Consider the following 17,845-nt stretch of genomic DNA (forward strand, 5'->3'; position numbering starts at 1 on the left):
CTTTGGGTAAATACTAAGCGATGTGATTGCTGGATCCTATGATAAGAATGTGTTTAGTTTTGTTAGACACCATCAAACTGTCTCCCAAAGTAGCTGTACCAGTTTGCACTTCCACTGACAATGAATGAGAGTTCCTATTGCTCCACATTCTCACCAACATTTGGAGTTGTCCGTGTTCTAGATTCTGGCCAGACTAATAGATGTACTATTTTTTTTTTTCTTCTTGTAAGAGGTACGGTGGTATCTCAGTGTTGTTTTAATTGGCATTTCCCTGGTGACATATGATTTGAAGCATCTTTGCATACACCTGTTTGCTCTCAAGATATCTTCTTCAATGAGGTGTCTGTTAGAGGATCAAGGGATCTTTGGCCATTTTTAAATTGGGTTGTTTGTGTTCTTATTGTTGAGTTTTATGTGTTCTTTGTATATTTTGGAGGTAATGAGTCTTTTGTGAGATGTCTTTTAAAGATATTTTTTCCTCGTTTAGCTTTTGATTTTGCTTAATTTTGTTATTCCTTTTCAAATGCTCAAACGTATAAGATCGTCTGCCAGTCTTGTTATTTTCACTAGAGACCCCCTTTCAGAACCTCTGTCCTCTTTCTTTACTAGATAGAGTAAGTTCTCAGTTTGCTGTCCCACTGTCTTGCTAGGGCTTCCTTTCACCTCTATTTTGTGTTAGACACCCTACATTCAGTTTCTCAAATCTTTCTTTTTTCTTTGTTTTGTCCTTTTGCTAGAACATCCTGAGTCACTTCCTGGTGTGTCTGAGTCCTGCACACACAGGGCTTTAGCAAAGAGAATCAGCTGTCTCACATCATTAGCTCCCTCTATGTTGCTGTACCTTCTTCCATTCCCAGCAGTTATAAGTGACGTTGTAAGCATCCACTTCCCTTTTTTCAAAATACCTTCTCCTAGTGATGTCTCTTCTTCTACCACCCCCTCCCCTGGGCATTTGTCTTCCATTTAAATCCCTTTAGTATCATTCTTGTGAGGCTGAGACAAGAAGTTAGGTTCATGTGTCCCATCCACTGAGTTTAATTGGATGTCCAAGTTTAACACTTGATTATTAATTTGCCTGCAGATTTAAGTACAAATCCAAGCATTTTATTTAAAATACCTTTTCCTCTTTAGGAAAGCTATTCCATTGTTTGTGAGGCTTGCACTGTGCCATGAAAAACAGCAGAGAGGTTGGGGGGAAAAAAGAAAAACTACCTGTATTAGCACTTAATTGAAAGTTTTGGGAAGAGATTTCTGTGTAAAAAAAGGACTAAAATAAGATTTTATATTACTTTGCTAAATATTTCTTTAGCCCCCCCAACCCCCCACAAAACTGGGAATCAATTACCTCTGCCTGTTATTTGTGCATTCAGTGAAGTTACTGCATCTTCAATTTGGTAAAGATTAATTTTCCATTGCTTCCAAAGACTGTTCAACACACACACACATACACACACCTGAAGATTTTATAATATGTGCAAGGCCATATCACCTTATTGAAATAAAACATGAAAGTGAAAGTGAAGTCCTTCAGTCATGTCTGACTCTTTGCGACCCCATGGACTGTAGCCTACCAGGCTCTGTGGTCCATGGGATTTTCCAGGCAAGAATACTGGAGTGGGCTGCCATTTCCTTCTCCAGGGGATCTACCCAACCCAGGGATTGAACCCGGGTCTCCTGCATTGCAGACGGATGCTTTACTGTCTGAGCCACTAGGGAAGCCCATAGGACCTCCAAATAATTCCTGAAAGTGAAACTTTCAGTTTCCTAATGTAGCAAGATAAGATAGCTTCTATCTCTCTATGAAAAGGTAGTGTTAAGAGTTCAAGAAATGAACGTTAATGTCCCTGTACTTATTTATATGTTTAATGATGCTGATGATGAAATCCATAAATATTCTTTCATAGTGTTTCCCCATGGTGAAATACAAAAGAAAAACATTTTACTTTGGGGACATGGACAGAATAAAATGCTTTCTATAATCAGAAAATTATATAACAAAAAAATAAGAATAACCCTCAATTTATGTGTGCATATATAGATAGATAGATAGAATCTTAAAAAATTTTAAGTTAATGTTATACTTTTTTTCCTCTCAAGTGATTAGTCTAAGATGTTATCCAAGTGGTGATTAAATAGTCAGGCAATTTGCCTCTCTGTCCATTTTAGATGTAAAATATCTTAAGGTTCAATGAGTGCCCTCTTTTATTCAAATGTTTAATTATCTTCCACTGGTGGTAGTCTGCATACCACTGTAGCAAAATTTATATCACTACAGAGCAGCTCCTCAACTTAGCTTGGGAAACTGACACTGGAGCTAAGGTATAAACCCTGGCATGAGGTGAGCAACTCTGAGTACCCTGAACTTGAGTGGCTTTCTGCAGCTGGAAGTTGCACTAATTTGGCAGACCGGGTTGTGCAGAAAATTGTTTGGGGTATGGTGGGTGGGAGAGAATACCGAATATTTACTGTGAATATCCAAAGCATAAATGAACCTTTCATCTTTTTCATCATTATCAAAACCAGTTACAGATATATTATCTGTTATCAAGATTAATCATTCAGTTATTTAAAATAAGAATCACTTACCTTTCTCACAGGCCCTTCATTTTCTGCAAGAGTATGAATACCATGGCAAACATTACATTTCATGTACTTGCAGGTCCTTACACCCAGACTACGACATGTATTATTACTTTAGTGGCAAGAACATGAACAAAGGGAAAAAGAGCGGAAGGAGCCCCATCTAACAGTGGTTGTCCACTATATACCACACTTCTATTCATTTTCTCATAGCCCTTTTAAAAAACACTTACTTAGTGTGCTGCATGAGGTCTTAGTTGTGGTGCATGGGCCTAGTTGCCCTGTGGCATGAAATCTTAGGTCCCCAACCAGGGATTAAACCCAAGTCCCCTGCATTGGAAGATGGATTCTTAACCACTGGACCACTAGAGAAGTCAGATATGTAAAGTAGAATTAATACTGTCTCTGTTCTACAGCAGAGAAAACTGAGACCAGTGTCAGTAAGTAATCTGCTGAGAGTCAGCCTGCTAGTATATCATAAAGGTAAAATTTAAATCCAAGTCTGTCTGACCCCAAAGCTCATTATTTTTTTTTTCCATTTCAGCTTGCTGTAATTATGTTTTTTCTTAGTCAAGACAAAGTTCTTTCACAATGGGAATTAAGTTCACTATTGTTCTACTTGTCCCTTGTTGGTAATATTAACCACAGTTTTATCTATAGTCAGCAGGAATCACATTAAATGAAAGAAGCAGGCAGGAGCCAAATGGGGATTAAAAGCCGGTTGATTCATCATTAGGTAACACTGACACTTGCTGAAAAGACACTGCTGACATCAGTGGACTAATTTCAAAGCTGTTGGCTTCCATTGCATACTCTAGAAACACACCAATAAATGTGGTTGGTTTCAGCTCTCAAGGAAATGAACCTTTACGGCACCAACAGAAGAATCTAAACCGAAAAGAAACCAGAGAGCAGTTCTATTTGGAGGTTTCTTCAGAACAAAATTAGCCTCTCTTTGTGCAAAAGAAATACTCCTGAAGAGTTGTATGTTAATTAATGTTAATTTGATTTTGAAAAATCATTTGAAAACCATTTCTACTTCACAGGTAACTTATTGTGAGTTATTCTTTAAAATTAAAAAAAGAGAAGTGCTCATCCTATAATCTAATCACTTTGTAAAACCAGATTGTCTTCACTTGATTCATAATAATATTTCAATATGACTACTATGTACTGTGTTTTCCCTCTGTTTCTATTCATGACAATTTTGATTTAGTTCTCAGTATTTTTTTTGCTTTTTTGTTCTTTTTTTCAAATTTTTTAGTAGCCATGGTTCTTTATAAGTTCACAAGATATTCTTGTTTATTGTTCCATTCATCTCCTCCATTCTTCTACTTGCCTCTCAGAAAGCTCAAGTGGCTGAAACTTATGATGCAAGCTACACTACAGGAAAAATGACCCTTCTTGAAGTAATTTAACTGTTTTAGACCATTAGAAGGTAATTATGTTTTTTGCAACAGAAAATACCTATAGAACTCCATTTAGATCTCTGTTGTCCAGCACAGTAGCAAACGGCCACATGTGACTATTTTTTTTTATTTTACAATTTTTTATTGAAATATAATTAATTTACAGTGATGTGTTAGGTGCAGGTGTACAGCAAAGTGATTCAGTTTTACATATAAATGTCTGTGTATATATATGTGTGTGTGTGTGTATCCTCCTTAAGACTCTTTTCCATGGTAGGTTATTATAAGATACTGAGTAGACTTCTCTGTGCTATACAGTGGGTCCTTGTTGTTTACTATTTCATATATAGAAGTGTAAATGTTAATCCCAATCTCCTAATTTATCTTCCTTTACATGTGACTATTTAGATAAAATTAAATAAAATTAAAAATTAATTTGCCCTAGCCATAATTTTAAATATTCAGCAGCCACATGTGTCTAGTGGTCATCATGTTGGACAGCACAGATGTAGAACATTTCCATCGGCATAGAAAGCAATTGTAAGGGAGCAAAATTTGCCACCCCAAAATATGTTTCTTTGGCCAGCGGATTATTTCAAACTGAAAACAATCAAGACCTGAAAGACTCAGGAAGCACCTTTGACCTTCTTCCTCACTGCTTAAGAGAATTTAGATAGAGGGACATTCCTGAAATAGAGCTATCACCAGATACCAGCAAAGAGTATGCACTAGGTGTGGAGGAGAAACGGGGCAGGGCCAGAGTTCAGAGTCCACTACGTGGGCCCTGTCTCCTCGAGGCCCAGCAAACATTTGTTTACCAAACATTTACTTTTCCATCTCCATGTGAATTGCCTTCCTCACTTTTGAAGTCCCAAACCACTGCCCCCAGCAGCCTCTTTTATCTTTAACTAAAGATGGTATTTAAGGTAAGGTTTTTGGCCATTTGGGCAATTTCCCCTGGGTCTCTCCTATGTATGCTGCTGCTGCTGCTGCTGCTAAGTCGCTTCAGTCGTATCCGACTCTGTGTGACCCCATAGATGGCAGCCCACCAGGCTCCCCTGTCCCTGGGATTCTCCAGGCAAGATCACTGGAGTGGGTTGCTATTTCCTTCTCCAATGCATGAAAGTGAAACATGAAAGTCAAGTCGCTCAGTCATGTCTGACTCTTAGTGACCCCATGGACTGCAGTCTATCAGGCTCCTCCATCCATGGGATTTTCCAGGCAAGAGTACTGGAGTGGGGTGCCATTTCCTTCTCCAATGCATGAAAGTGAAACGTGAAAGTGAAGTCACTCAGTCGTGTCTGACTCTTAACGACCCCATGGACTGCAGCCTACCAGGCTCCTCCACCCATGGGATTTTCCAGGCAAGAGTAGTGGAGTGCCATTGCCTTCTCTGACACATTTTATATTTACCTTCTATTAATTTAACCAGGTTTATCAATTTTTATCTTTATGGTTTTTGCTTTTATAGATTTAAAACAATTTCTGTTCCATCAATATTATGTTTTATTCTTTGAAATTAAATATTAGTTTGGAGAGAATTGACATGACATGATGTCAGTTGAGTCTTCCTTCATAAATATGGTATATCTCTCCATTTGTTTGTCTTTCAATAAAATTATATCATACTATTAATATTATGCATATTTTTTAGTTTTCTTTATCATTGCCATTTAAAAAAACATTTTAACTAGTTTTTATTTGTGTACATCAATCCTAATGATTTTTGTGTATTGAGCTTGTGTCCAGTAAAATTGCTGAATGTTTTTATTAATTCCAATTGCTTGTCAGTAGATTCCCCTAAATATTCTGTTTGCATAATTATATTATGTCCAAATAATTTATCACTTTCCAGTGATTACATATCTTATCACTATGTGTTATTTTATTACATAAGCTAGGAAATCCAGTAGTATATTCTGGAAGCAGTGATAGTGAACATCATCTAGTGCCTGCCTTTAATTGTAATATTTCTAACTTTTCACTTTTTTTTTTTAACTTTTCACTTTTAAATATGTCATTTGCTATGGGTTTTGGTATACATTCTTTATTAGGTCAAGAAAGTTCTGCTTTAATAATAGCTTGCTTAATATACTGTCGGAATAAATCCTAGATTGTGGGCTTTTCTACATGTTTTGAAATGGTCAATGATCAGCTTTTTATTCTCCATTAATCTGTTAATGTGATGAATTATACTAATAGATTTTTCTATTGCACTACTACTAGTCTTGCACTTATTGGAAAAACTACTCTTAGACATGATTCTTTCTCTTATACATTGCTTAATTGCATTTGATAATATTTCGTCTTCCATTTTAAGCTTCTAAAATCAGAGCCATCTATGCTTTACATAATTATCCACACTGGGTATCAAGATATCACAAAATATATCAAGAAACTTTCTCTTTTTTTTTTTTGTGGAACCATTTTTCTGGACTTCCTGTGGCTCAAACAGTAAAGAATCTGCCTGCAGTGCAGGAGACCAGGGTTCGATACCTTGGTTGGGAAGATCCTCTTGAGAAGGGGATGGCAATCCACTCCAGTCTTCTTGCCTGGAGAATCCTATGGACAGAGAAGCCTGCTGGGCTACAGTCCATGGGGTCACAAAGAGTCAGACATGACTGAGCAACTCACACACACATTTTTATGGAACTCAATCCCAGGCTGATTTATAAAAGACTGGAAAACCATATTCAGTGTCTCCTTCTCTTTCTAGATTTGGGCATGTTTTTCCCTATATGTAACGTATTTTTGGTATTTTTCCTCTTATGAAATCAACATCGTTAAGATGAACACAGAGAATCCAAAATTATTGTAGTTACTATTTCTCCATCTTATCTAGGAATTTCAAGGAACCATATGGACTAGGAAAAGCATTTTAAACTTGAATGAAGAAACATAAAACTCGTGCTTTTTTATTACTCATATAAGAGTCAAAAAATAGGGTACCACCACAATCTGTACTGAAAGGAAAAATTAATGTTACTAACATGCAAAAACCCTAACAGAAGTAGATCATTTAAAATATTAGAAAGTTAAAAATCTTCAAGCTTCTACAATTATTAATGCTGCCTTTTCTAAAAAAAAAAAAAAAATTAAGGACTCTGGGCCAAGTTGATATTTTTCCACATTAACGTGGGAATTTGACAGGTGTGCTGCTGTGGGTGATGGTCACTGCAATAAGAGCAGTGGAGGCAGCAGGTGGCAGCAGCTCCCACTCAAAAATCTCTGAGAGTCAGCAAGCCTTGTAACAGCAGGAGGCCTCCCTTGTATGCCACTTCGTTCTTTTGAGTTTGTAACTGCTCATTTCAAATATGCAAAGCAGTGACATAATGCATGAATCGCACTAACTCTGACCAAACAAATGAGACATTTTTTTGTGTCTACGTTGAGAATGAATCACAAACTTATGAAATAGATGGTTTTACACCTGGTGCCTTTCTACTTTCAAGGACCCTTCTTTCCTCTCCTCCTCTTCCATCTTTATGCATTTTGGGGGTCTCACTCAAGGCTTTCCTTTTCAGGGAAGCTGGCCATACTTTTGGACCTTTGCTACCTTTTATTAAATGACACTGTATAATAATAACAATGTTGAGACATAAGCTGATAATACTATTAACCATTTATGGAATACTTACCATATGCTAGGTTCTCTCCCAGATTTTACATATTTTTCTCATTTAATTTATGTAATAACTCAGTGAATTAGGCATTAGTATTGTTATCCACATTTTATATATATCAAAACTGAAGCACAGGGACTTCCCTGGTGGTCCAGTGGTTAAGAATCCACCTTGCAATGCAGAGGATGTGGGTTCGATCCCTGGTTGAGGAGCTAAGATCCCACATGCTGCAGAGTGGCTGAGCCCAAGCACTACAACTACTGAGCTCAGGTACCCCAGCAAAGAGCCCCCACCGCAACGGAAGATTCCACGTGCTGCAACTAAGTGCTGACACAGGCAAATAAATAAATTAGTAACTAAATTTGAAAAAAAAAAAAACTGAACCACAGAAAGGTTAAGTACTTTGTCTAAGATCACTAATAAGTAGATAGGGCCAGAAGATCAACACAGACTGGAGCCTGTGTTCTTGACTGTTCTTCAGGGAGACCAATCTGTGACTATAGACAGATTGGCAGATACTTTAATGACACCGGGAAAGAGGGTTATTCAGGCAGTTTCAAGTGCATATATTTCTAAACCCTCTTTGAGAAGTGTATACACAGGTGGGAATTGGAGGTGACTGACAGCTCAGTAAGGAAGAGATGGACAGACCAAAGAGACAAAGCTCAGCTTCTTTACTGACTCTGGAAGCTTGACCAGATGTGTCACCATCCAGAGCTTGACCTTCCTAATGCTTTAAATGGTGATAAGAACACGTCAGTGTTACTGTGAGGATTGAGATAGAATAGGATAGTTCCTGGAACATCGTTAAGGACCTTTTCAATTAATATTAGTTCAGTCCACCTTTCTCGATGAAGTGTAGTGCCAGCTGTGAATTTCCTTTGGGTAGGATGAGCCTGGAAGAATGGGTTAGAAGGAAATGAAGGGCTGCATTGATTAATTGAGGAATAATTTTGCTTTATTAATGTCATCTTCCTCATTGAGTATCTCAAATATACATAACAAATATTTTATTAAATTGACAAGCAAATAAAGTGACAGTATTAAGTAATCTATTTTAAATATGTGAAACTAGATTCTTTCCAAGTATATTTGACATACATTTTCAAGGAGCAAGGTTAACAGATTACATCAATATTCCTGGGGAATTTATTTACAATTTAAAAAGATGAATGAGGACTCCTTATAAATTTCTGACTTAAAGATGTTCAGCTTATAGCATGACATCATTTCTTGTTTTCTTGTATGCTTATGCCTGTGTTTGTTTAATCATTCTTTAAATTAACCGATTCTCTTCTAGACCAAAAACAGAAGATGCTTGGATATTTGCAAAGCCCAACGCCGTTCAGGCTGTTGGTGTGATGTCATTTGGTGAGTGCATGGTTTCCAAGGTCCTTTCTCAACGTGGGGTCTTCTGTACCATGAAAAAGTGCTTTGCCTCGTATTTGTGTCTGGAAAGCAGATGTCCTGTTTTAGACTTCCTATTAGCAGCGTATGATCCAGTTTGTGCCAACATAAAATTAGGCACAAACCATTCTCACTCATCACTAAAATTTGCTTCAATTTTAACAAGTTTTTTCCTCATGCAGAAAACTCATTAAAGTCTTGTTTCTTAACTTGAAAATCTAGCAAGTGTTAACAGACTTATTCCTTGCACACAAAGTATTGTGAATTGGCCAGGAGTCTAGAGTGACTCTGTTATATCCCAGATGGGAAAGGAAGCCCTGGGCTGAAAATATGGTGTTGTTTAGATTTCCTTTAAGATTGGAAAGGCCAGTAGGAAGTGGGAGAGAAAGTTGGATAGGCCTGGTTTATATCAAGAGTGACATGAAAAGATCACATAAGCCTAATACAAATGAAATTTCTCATTCCTACAGCTGTTAGAAAGATTATTTCTGGCATCTCTAGTAAATTAGTATATTTGAACTTCAATTCATTAGTATTTCAAAGTAGCATATGTCTCTGAATTTTCCAAGAGAAAAGGACAACTATGTGATTTGCTTTAATAATGCTTTTCCCCCCCCCTTGTATTGCAGCATTTATTTGCCACCATAACTGCTTCTTAGTTTATGGTTCTTTGGAAGAACCTACAGTAGCTAAGTGGTCTCACATCATCCATGTGTCTACCTTGATTTCTGTATTTATCAGTATTCTCTTTGCTACGTGTGGATACTTGACATTTACTGGCTACACCCAAGGTAAAAAGAGAAATTCTATCTTAACATGTTTTGGTTCATATGGAGTGGTGCTATCACTTCTCATTTTAAGTATTATTATACCCAATGCCCTACTTCAAAGTAGAACACATTCTCTCCTCTACCTTCCTCCCTTTCCTAATTTTCCTCATCTTCTCCTTTTTAAACTGCTAAACTTTTTCTGTAGTCCGTTCTCCCTCCTTTGATGGTTTCACTTCAAAGCACATGAATTCTGGCTTTCCTCTCTACTAGTCCACTGCAGTTTCACCTTCAAAGACAACAGTATCCTCTCATCAAGGCTAACAGTCTTCTTGGTTCTGATTCTCATGGACCTCTCTGAATCACTCAACAGTTCTGAGGACTCCCCGTAGAGAAAAGAGCCCAGCCATATCATCATTCACTCCCTCATGTATTTTTTTTTTCCTCTGAGTGCTTCCACTTTGCTTTCAAATGCTATCTCCTCTCCTTTTCTTCTGTTCATCCAACAACCAAGGACATTTCTACTTAGTTGTTCTTTTGTTTTAAATGCAAAATATCACCTTTCCTACAAAACCAGCCCATTTCCTCCCCACCTCCACTCTCACCCCAGGACACTGAATTCACTTCTTTCTTCTCCATCCAACAGCTGAGTGGTCATCTCTTCTATGTCCTTGCCTCTTGCATTGCCTCATCTATGTGTGCTAGTTAGGGTAGTCTGACAGCCTGCTAAATGCCGTGATTCATGCATTCCATGGCTTCTGCAGGTCTATTATTGCATTTGACCTTCAGACAACCCTAGGAAGGTAAGTGGAATAACTAGTTTTACCCCCTGCCTAGAACACAAAGAAGCAGAGTAACTTGCCCAAGCTGGCTGGTGACAAAGTGGAAACACGGCTCCTGACTTTCAGTCCCATTTTCTCCTCATTCCGGCTTGCTGTCTACCCTGTTTTGGTCACATATGACCCACTAATAGCTGTCTCTTAACCTCTAGTTCTTCTTGGCTCACTTTTCAGATGACATTGAGGTACCCTTGGGTGAATGGTGCCTTGTTCTAAATTTAGGTTACAGGTGACTATGATTATAAGGAGAGAGTTCTCAAGAAACAAAGAAAGAAGACTTAAAAAAAAACAGTGATTAATACCATAATCACAATGCTATCAAAAATATAATACCTGTGTGTGCCATTAGAGTATAATAATGAAGCGACCTTGAAAGTCTTGATAAAAATTGTTTCAAAACATTGCCATATGTCACTAAAGCTGCACAGTTTGAAAGACAAATGGCCTTTAGGCTCCAATCTCCACAGAATCTTGGCTTCAAAATGCCTTTTCTCTAAGACAGAAACCCTTTCTCTTAGTCACACCTTCCTGGTGGTTTTTATCAGTAGTAATTGTTCAGGTATAATTAAGTCTTTACATAACAAAGCTGACAGGTTGATTTTGATTTTTTTTTTTTTCCTTTTCTAGCTATAATTCCCTAAAACACACTTACAGTCAAGCTTGAATAAGCTGACGTTGTTTCTTTAGGCCATTTTGCCTTAGGCAAATCCAGTCTTGTTGTGCACACTGCAGGCTTCTTTTCTCTTTCATTTCACATACTCCAGCTTGTGAGGCAGTGACAACTCTCCATTGTTCTTGAATTTTCCAGTGACTTTTGAAAAGATGCAGGGCCCGTATTTTAGTGGAAGTTAGAGAACAGGGAGTTTGAGTCCTTTTTCCTAGAGTGTTAGAATCTTTTCTGTCAACCTTGAACCAACCACTACTGTGACCCTTGCTTTGTGATTTAATCTCCTTCTGCCCAAAAGGGACACTAGAAAATAATGTACGTTTACTCCAGTTAAAAGAAAGGAGGGGAAAAGAGTCACTTAAATAAGTCTTGGGAAGAAGCAAGTCATTTAGTCTTTTAATGAAAAATAAGTATACAGAGGATTATTATTAATTTTTTTTATATATAAACAGTGTGGCAGTGTGTGACTTTTATCTAATTTTCTATTCAGTTTAATTGAAAACTGTGACCAACATTTTAAAATGTAAGTATTTTATTTAGGAAATAAACAGCCCCAAATATTTGTTTCTATATTGGGAAACTTTTTGTTGACATGATCTGTGCTCTCACTAGATCCTGTATTTCTTCACATGTGTCTAAGAAAATAGTCTCTAAATAAGAATTGGTTCAAGGTATATATGGTCCATCATTTAGTTTGGAACTAATTAAATATAATACTTTGCCTGGGAACTAACCATATTTTCACCATTTTCAATCAGTGCATTTATACTTGGGTTCATCAGATACCATGAAAGATAGTGTATGTTTGGAATTCCTTGCTGTAGCCCTGAGTTTGTGATTAAACTCCATAGAGTGATATACAGGAAATTCAGCTCCTTACATGTACTAGTCTACTGTTCCTTTCAGGATTGTCCTTGATCTAAGAATAACATTTCAAAAGGAAATTTGTTTATTTTAACAGACTTTTTTTTTTTTTTTTAAATAATGAAGTCACTTACTTACTAGAAACAAAGACCAGAAGCAAGTTTATAAAACCAGTGCACAAGAATTTAGGGAGTTGATTCTGGTATAAGAAGACAATGGATAAAAGTATTTTTCAGATGTTGATACAAATTTAAGGCTAATCTTCTAAAAACAAACAATGAGAGTAAGAGAAAAACCATTAGTGATAAATTTGCTTTCAAGTGGAGCATGTGCTAGTTTTAATACCCAGCAGTAATTATGTAGCTTTTGAATGCAAAATTTATATTTAGACTTAGCTGTCTGTTGTATTAATTAAATTAAATGATGTTTATGTACCTTTACTCATATAATAAATATACAATATCTCATTTATTACATATTTATCTCAAATATCCAGTATCTATTAAGTAAATCTATTTTATATTGTTCTGTAGGAGACTTGTTTGAAAATTATTGCAGAAATGATGACTTGGTAACATTTGGAAGGTTTTGCTATGGAGTCACTGTCATTTTGACATACCCCATTGAATGCTTTGTGACTAGAGAGGTAAGCACAGTCTCTTTCGACACTTTTAACTAGGTCATTTCTCTACTACATTAATTTAGTACAATTTATAAATCATTTGATTCTGCAAATTCCCAAGTGCATGACAAGAAACATAATTCATGAAATTTTCTCTTTTACCCAGTTTAAAGATAATTCATATTCAAATGTTTACGAGTTGTTTTTTCAAAAGTTGGTTTTGAAAATCATGTTTGGTGGTTTAGTTTATATTAGCATAAGTATAAATATTTATACAACTGCATTCCAAAATGAATGTCAGCCTTTAATAGAGTCAAACCAAGATATTCTTTTACTCATTCTTACAAACAAATTAAGCAGTAAGGTTTAAAACATGTTTTACAAAATTGTCTTTTGGCTAAAATGTTTTATAAGTCAACATGTATTAAAGGCACCATAGGACAGATATGATCAATTGTATTATCTTTTAAAAGACTAAAATATTTTATCTTGCATGAAAACTTAAAATGTATTTTCAATCATTAGTTTTAGAGATAATTTTATTTATATATTTACTAAGTTTATAAATATTTATTTTATATAAATATAAATAAACATTCATTTATGCATATTTATAAATATGTTTATTATGAATTTTTATCTATACCTGTATATTGATATATTTCACTTATAAAGTCATCTCCAAGTTATATTATATCATCTATCTGGATTCACAGAGGAAGATTAGGTAAAAGAGAACTAAATCCTTTTGCAGAAAGTTGGATAATGTGGCTTTGTCAGGAATCCCTTATACAGTAAGCTAAGAATCCACTGTACCATTTAGCAGAAAAACATGTTCCTGTTTCATAGAGGTTCTTTCAGGAATCACACTGAAAAGGCTTAGTCTTAGGATCTATTCCTAGAGACTGTTTACACAGAACACTGTCAATGGATCTAATGTGTGAAGTGAAATGCCTGCAAAGCTTCAAATACACTAACTAATGGGCAGGCTTCTAGAGGCAGACCAGTGCTTGCCTTATGCCGATTCTGGGTAAGGAACAGCACAGGGGAAAGGAATGAAGACACGGTCAGCGCTACGTACGTCCCTTACAGTTAGCATTTGTCCTCACTTACAAATATATAACCCACAGGCCAGCTCACCTCCTTGAATACAGGGAACAGTAGATTGAACTTGAATAAATTTAAATCAAAGAGCTAACTATTGTTGGATGCAGGAAATGGTTTTATTTTAGTTTCCATCCAGTACTTTAGGTTCACATCTGATCTCTAGATCAGCAGTGACAGATGGCTTATTCTCATGTGGTTTCTGGTGAGCTGCTCGTGGACTTCTGAGTCACTCCACCTGCACACCTTGTGTCTTCAGTACTTGAGACTTGTGTTTCCTTTCTAGCTGCCATGACAGGAAGACAGAACTAAATCAAGATCTCTGCCGTGGTAGCAAATAGTAGGCAGAGGAACTTTGTATATTCCTCACCCATTCACTTCCTTTTTCTTTCTCTCCTTTCTGCACACACACACACATACACACGCACACACACACGTGCACACACACACAAATATATGATTGGCAATAATATAATCAAAGTGATTTCTACTCACAGGTAAAGTAGCTGGCCATGTCCAAGGGTGCCACAATACCAGTCTACCCCCTAATAAATATCTGCACTAGTTTGCCCCACTGAGTAAACTTCCTCATTAAGAATGCACTTGAAATGAGAAAATATTTGGAAGGACATTACCAATTACCAAAAACCAAAATGAGTAAAAATGATTAGTGAAAGTGAAAGTCACTCAGTCGTGTCCAGCTCTGTGTGACCCCATGGACTACAGAGTCCATGGAATTCTCCAGGCCAGAATACTGGAGTGGGTAGCCTTTCCCTTCTTCAGGAGATCTTCTCAACCCAGAGATTGAACCCAGGTCTCCCACACTGCAGGCAGATTCTTTACCAGATGAGCCACAAGGGAAGTCCAAGAATACTGAAGTAGGTAGCCTATCCCTTCTCCAACGGATCGTCCTGACCTAGGAATGAAACCAGGGTCTCCTGCATTGCGGGCAGATTCTTTACCAACTGAGCTATCAGGGAAGCCCAGTGATTAATATCCCCATTTAATTATTAGCAGAGTTATGACAGTATCCACTCAATGGGGCACTGTTACTTAACTAGAAATGTTACTTACAATAGCTTGGGGAATTGACTTCCTTAAGGTCCCCAGCATCTGATCCTGTCCTACCATTTCCAGCTCTTTTCTCATGGTTCTTTTGCACAGTTAACACCCTATTTACTGTCTCCTCCTTGTCCCCCATATGTATCTTTCCTGTTCTCTTTGCTCTTTTTGACACTGTCTTGGTCTATAATTCCGCTATAAATCCCATCTGTGTTTCAAGCTCTTCCTCAAGCCAAAGTAAGACAAGGACATTTCAGGAATACAATAAAGCCAGTTAATCTCATGGACACAGAACTAGATAGCTAAGTTCAGTTCAGTTATTCGCTCATTCGTGTCCAACTCTTTGCGACCCCATGAACTGCAGCACGTCAGGCCTCCCTGTCCATCACCAACTCCTGCAGTTTACCCAAACTCATGTCCATTGAGTCGGTGATGCCATCCAACCACCTCATCCTCTGTCATCCCCTTCTCCTCCTGCCTTCAATCTTTCCCAACATCAGGATCTTTTCAAATGAGTCAGCTCTTTGCATCAGGAGGCCAAAATATTGGAGTTTCAGCTTCAACATCAGTCCTTCCAATGAACACCCAGGACTGATCTCCTTTAGGATGGACTGGTTGGATCTCCTTGCAGTCCAAGGGACTCAAGAGTCTTCTCCACCACAGTTCAAAAGCATCAATTCTTCTGCGCTCAGCTTTCCTTATAGTCCAACTCTCACATCCATATATGACTACAGGTAAAACCATAGCTTTGACTAGACAGACCTTTGTTGACAAAGTAATGTCTCTGCTTTTTAATATGCTGTCTAAGTTGGTCATAACTTTCTTTCCAAGGAGTAAGCGTCTTTTAATTCATGGCTGCAGTCACCATCTGCAGTGATTTTGGAGCCCCCAAAAATAAAGTCAGCCACTGTTTCCACTGTTTCCCCATCTATTTCCCAAGAAGTGATGGGCCCAGATGCCATGATCTTAGTTTTCTAAATGTTAAGCCAACGTTTTCACTCTCCTTTTTCACTTTCATCAAGAGGCTCTTTAGTTTCTCTTCACTTTCTGCCATAAGGGTGGTGTCATCTGCATATCTGAGGTTATTGGTATTTCTCCCGGCAATCTTGTGTGAACCTTGTGCTTCATCCAGCCCAGTGTTTCTCATGATGTACTCTGCATAGAAGTTAAATAAGCAGGGTGGCAATATACAGCCTTGATGTACTCCTTTTCCTATTTGGAACCAGTCTGTTGTTCCATGTCCAGTTCTAACTGTTGCTTCCTGACCTGCATGTAGGTTTCTCAAGAGGCAGGTCAGGTGGTCTGGTATTCCCATCTCTTTCAGAATTTTCCACAGTTTATTGTGATCCACAGAGTCAAAGGCTTTAGCATAGTCAATAAAGCAGAAATAGATGTTTTTCTGGAACTCTCTTGCTTTTTCCATGATCCAGTGGATGTTGGCAATTTGATCTCTGGTTCCTCTGCCTTTTCTAAAACCAACTTGAACATCTGGAAGTTCATGGTTTATGTACTGCTGAAGCCTGGCTTGGAGAATTTTGAACATTATTTTACTAGCGTGTGAGATGAGTGCAATTGTGCGGTAGTTTGAGCATTCTTTGGCATTGGCTTTCTTTGGAATTGGAATGAAAACTGACCTTTTCCAGTCCTGTGGCCACTGCTGAGTTTTCCAGATTTGCTGACATATTGAGTGCAGCATTTTCATAGCATCACCTTTTAGGATTTGAAATAGCTCAACTGGAATTCCATCACTTCCACTAGCTTTGTTTGTAGTGATGCTTCCTCAGGCCCACTTGATTTCACATTCCAGATGTCTGACTCTAGGTGGGTTTTCACACCATCCTGTTTATCTGGGTAGTGAAGATCTTTTTTGTATAGTTCTTCTATGTTTTTTTGCCACCTGTTCTTAATATCTTCTGCTTCTGTTAGGTCCATACCATTTCTGTCCTTTATTGAGCCCATCTCTGCATGAAATGTTCCCTTGGTATCTCTAATTTTCTTGAAGAGATCACTCGCCTTTCCTATTCCATTGCTTTCCTCTATTTCTTTGCATTGATCACTGAGGAAGGCTTTTTTATTTCTCCTTGTTATTCTGTGGAACTCTGCATTCAAATGGGTATATCTTTCCTTTTCTCCTTTGCTTCTCACTTGTCTTCTTTTCACAGCTATTTGTAAGGCCTCCTCAGACAGCCATTTTGCTTTTTTGCATTTCTTTTTCTTGGGGATGGTCTTGATCCCTGTCTCCTGTACAATGTCACAAACCTTGGTCCATAGTTCATCAGGCACTCTGTCTATCAGATCTAGTCCCTTAAATCTATTTCTCACTTCCACTGTATAATCATAAGGGATTTGATTTAAGTCATACCTGAATGGTCTAGTGGTTTTCCCCACTTTCTTCAATTTAAGTCTGAATTTAGCAATAAGGAGTTCATGATCTGAGCCACAGTCAGCTCCTGGTCTTGTTTTTGCTGACTGTATAGAGCTTCTCCATATATGGCTGCAAAGAATATAATCAATCTGATTTCAGTGTTGACCATCTGGTGATGTCCATGTGTAGAGTCTTCTCTTATGTTGTTGGAAGAGGGTGTTTGCTATGACCAGTGCGTTCTCTTGGCAAAACTCTATTAGCCTTTGCCCTACTTCATTCTGTACTCTAAGGCTAAATTTGCCTGTTACTCCAGGTATTTCTTGTTTTCCTACTTTTGCATTCCAGTCCCCTATAATGAAAAGGACATCTTCTTGGGTATTTAGAAGGTACAAGACCTTCTAAAAGGTCTTGTAAGTCTTCACAGAACTGTTCAACTTCAGCTTCTTTAGCATTACTGGTCAGGGCATAGACTTGGATTACCATGATATTGAATGGTTTGCCTTAAAAACAAAGATCATTCTGTCGTTTTTGAGATT

At 37.5% G+C, this 17,845-nt stretch overlaps 1 protein-coding gene across 4 annotated transcripts in view; it reads left to right on the top strand.

Annotated features, from left to right (window-relative positions):
* Positions 1 to 17,845, top strand: part of SLC38A11 (solute carrier family 38 member 11) — a 58,613-nt gene that overhangs the window by 26,327 nt on the left and 14,441 nt on the right. For 3 of the 4 annotated variants that reach the window (XM_027559065.1, XM_027559039.1, XM_027559046.1), the window contains exons 8-10: positions 8,913 to 8,983; positions 9,649 to 9,810; positions 12,690 to 12,802. In XM_027559065.1, the coding sequence (XP_027414866.1) occupies positions 8,913 to 8,983; positions 9,649 to 9,810; positions 12,690 to 12,802 (346 nt within the window). The remainder of the gene's footprint in view (positions 1 to 8,912; positions 8,984 to 9,648; positions 9,811 to 12,689; positions 12,803 to 17,845) is intronic. The other variant, XM_027559056.1, reaches the window with a different exon arrangement.

This window comes from Bos indicus x Bos taurus, chromosome 2 (assembly GCF_003369695.1).
Source record: "Bos indicus x Bos taurus breed Angus x Brahman F1 hybrid chromosome 2, Bos_hybrid_MaternalHap_v2.0, whole genome shotgun sequence".
Classification (NCBI taxonomy): Eukaryota; Metazoa; Chordata; class Mammalia; order Artiodactyla; family Bovidae; genus Bos; species Bos indicus x Bos taurus.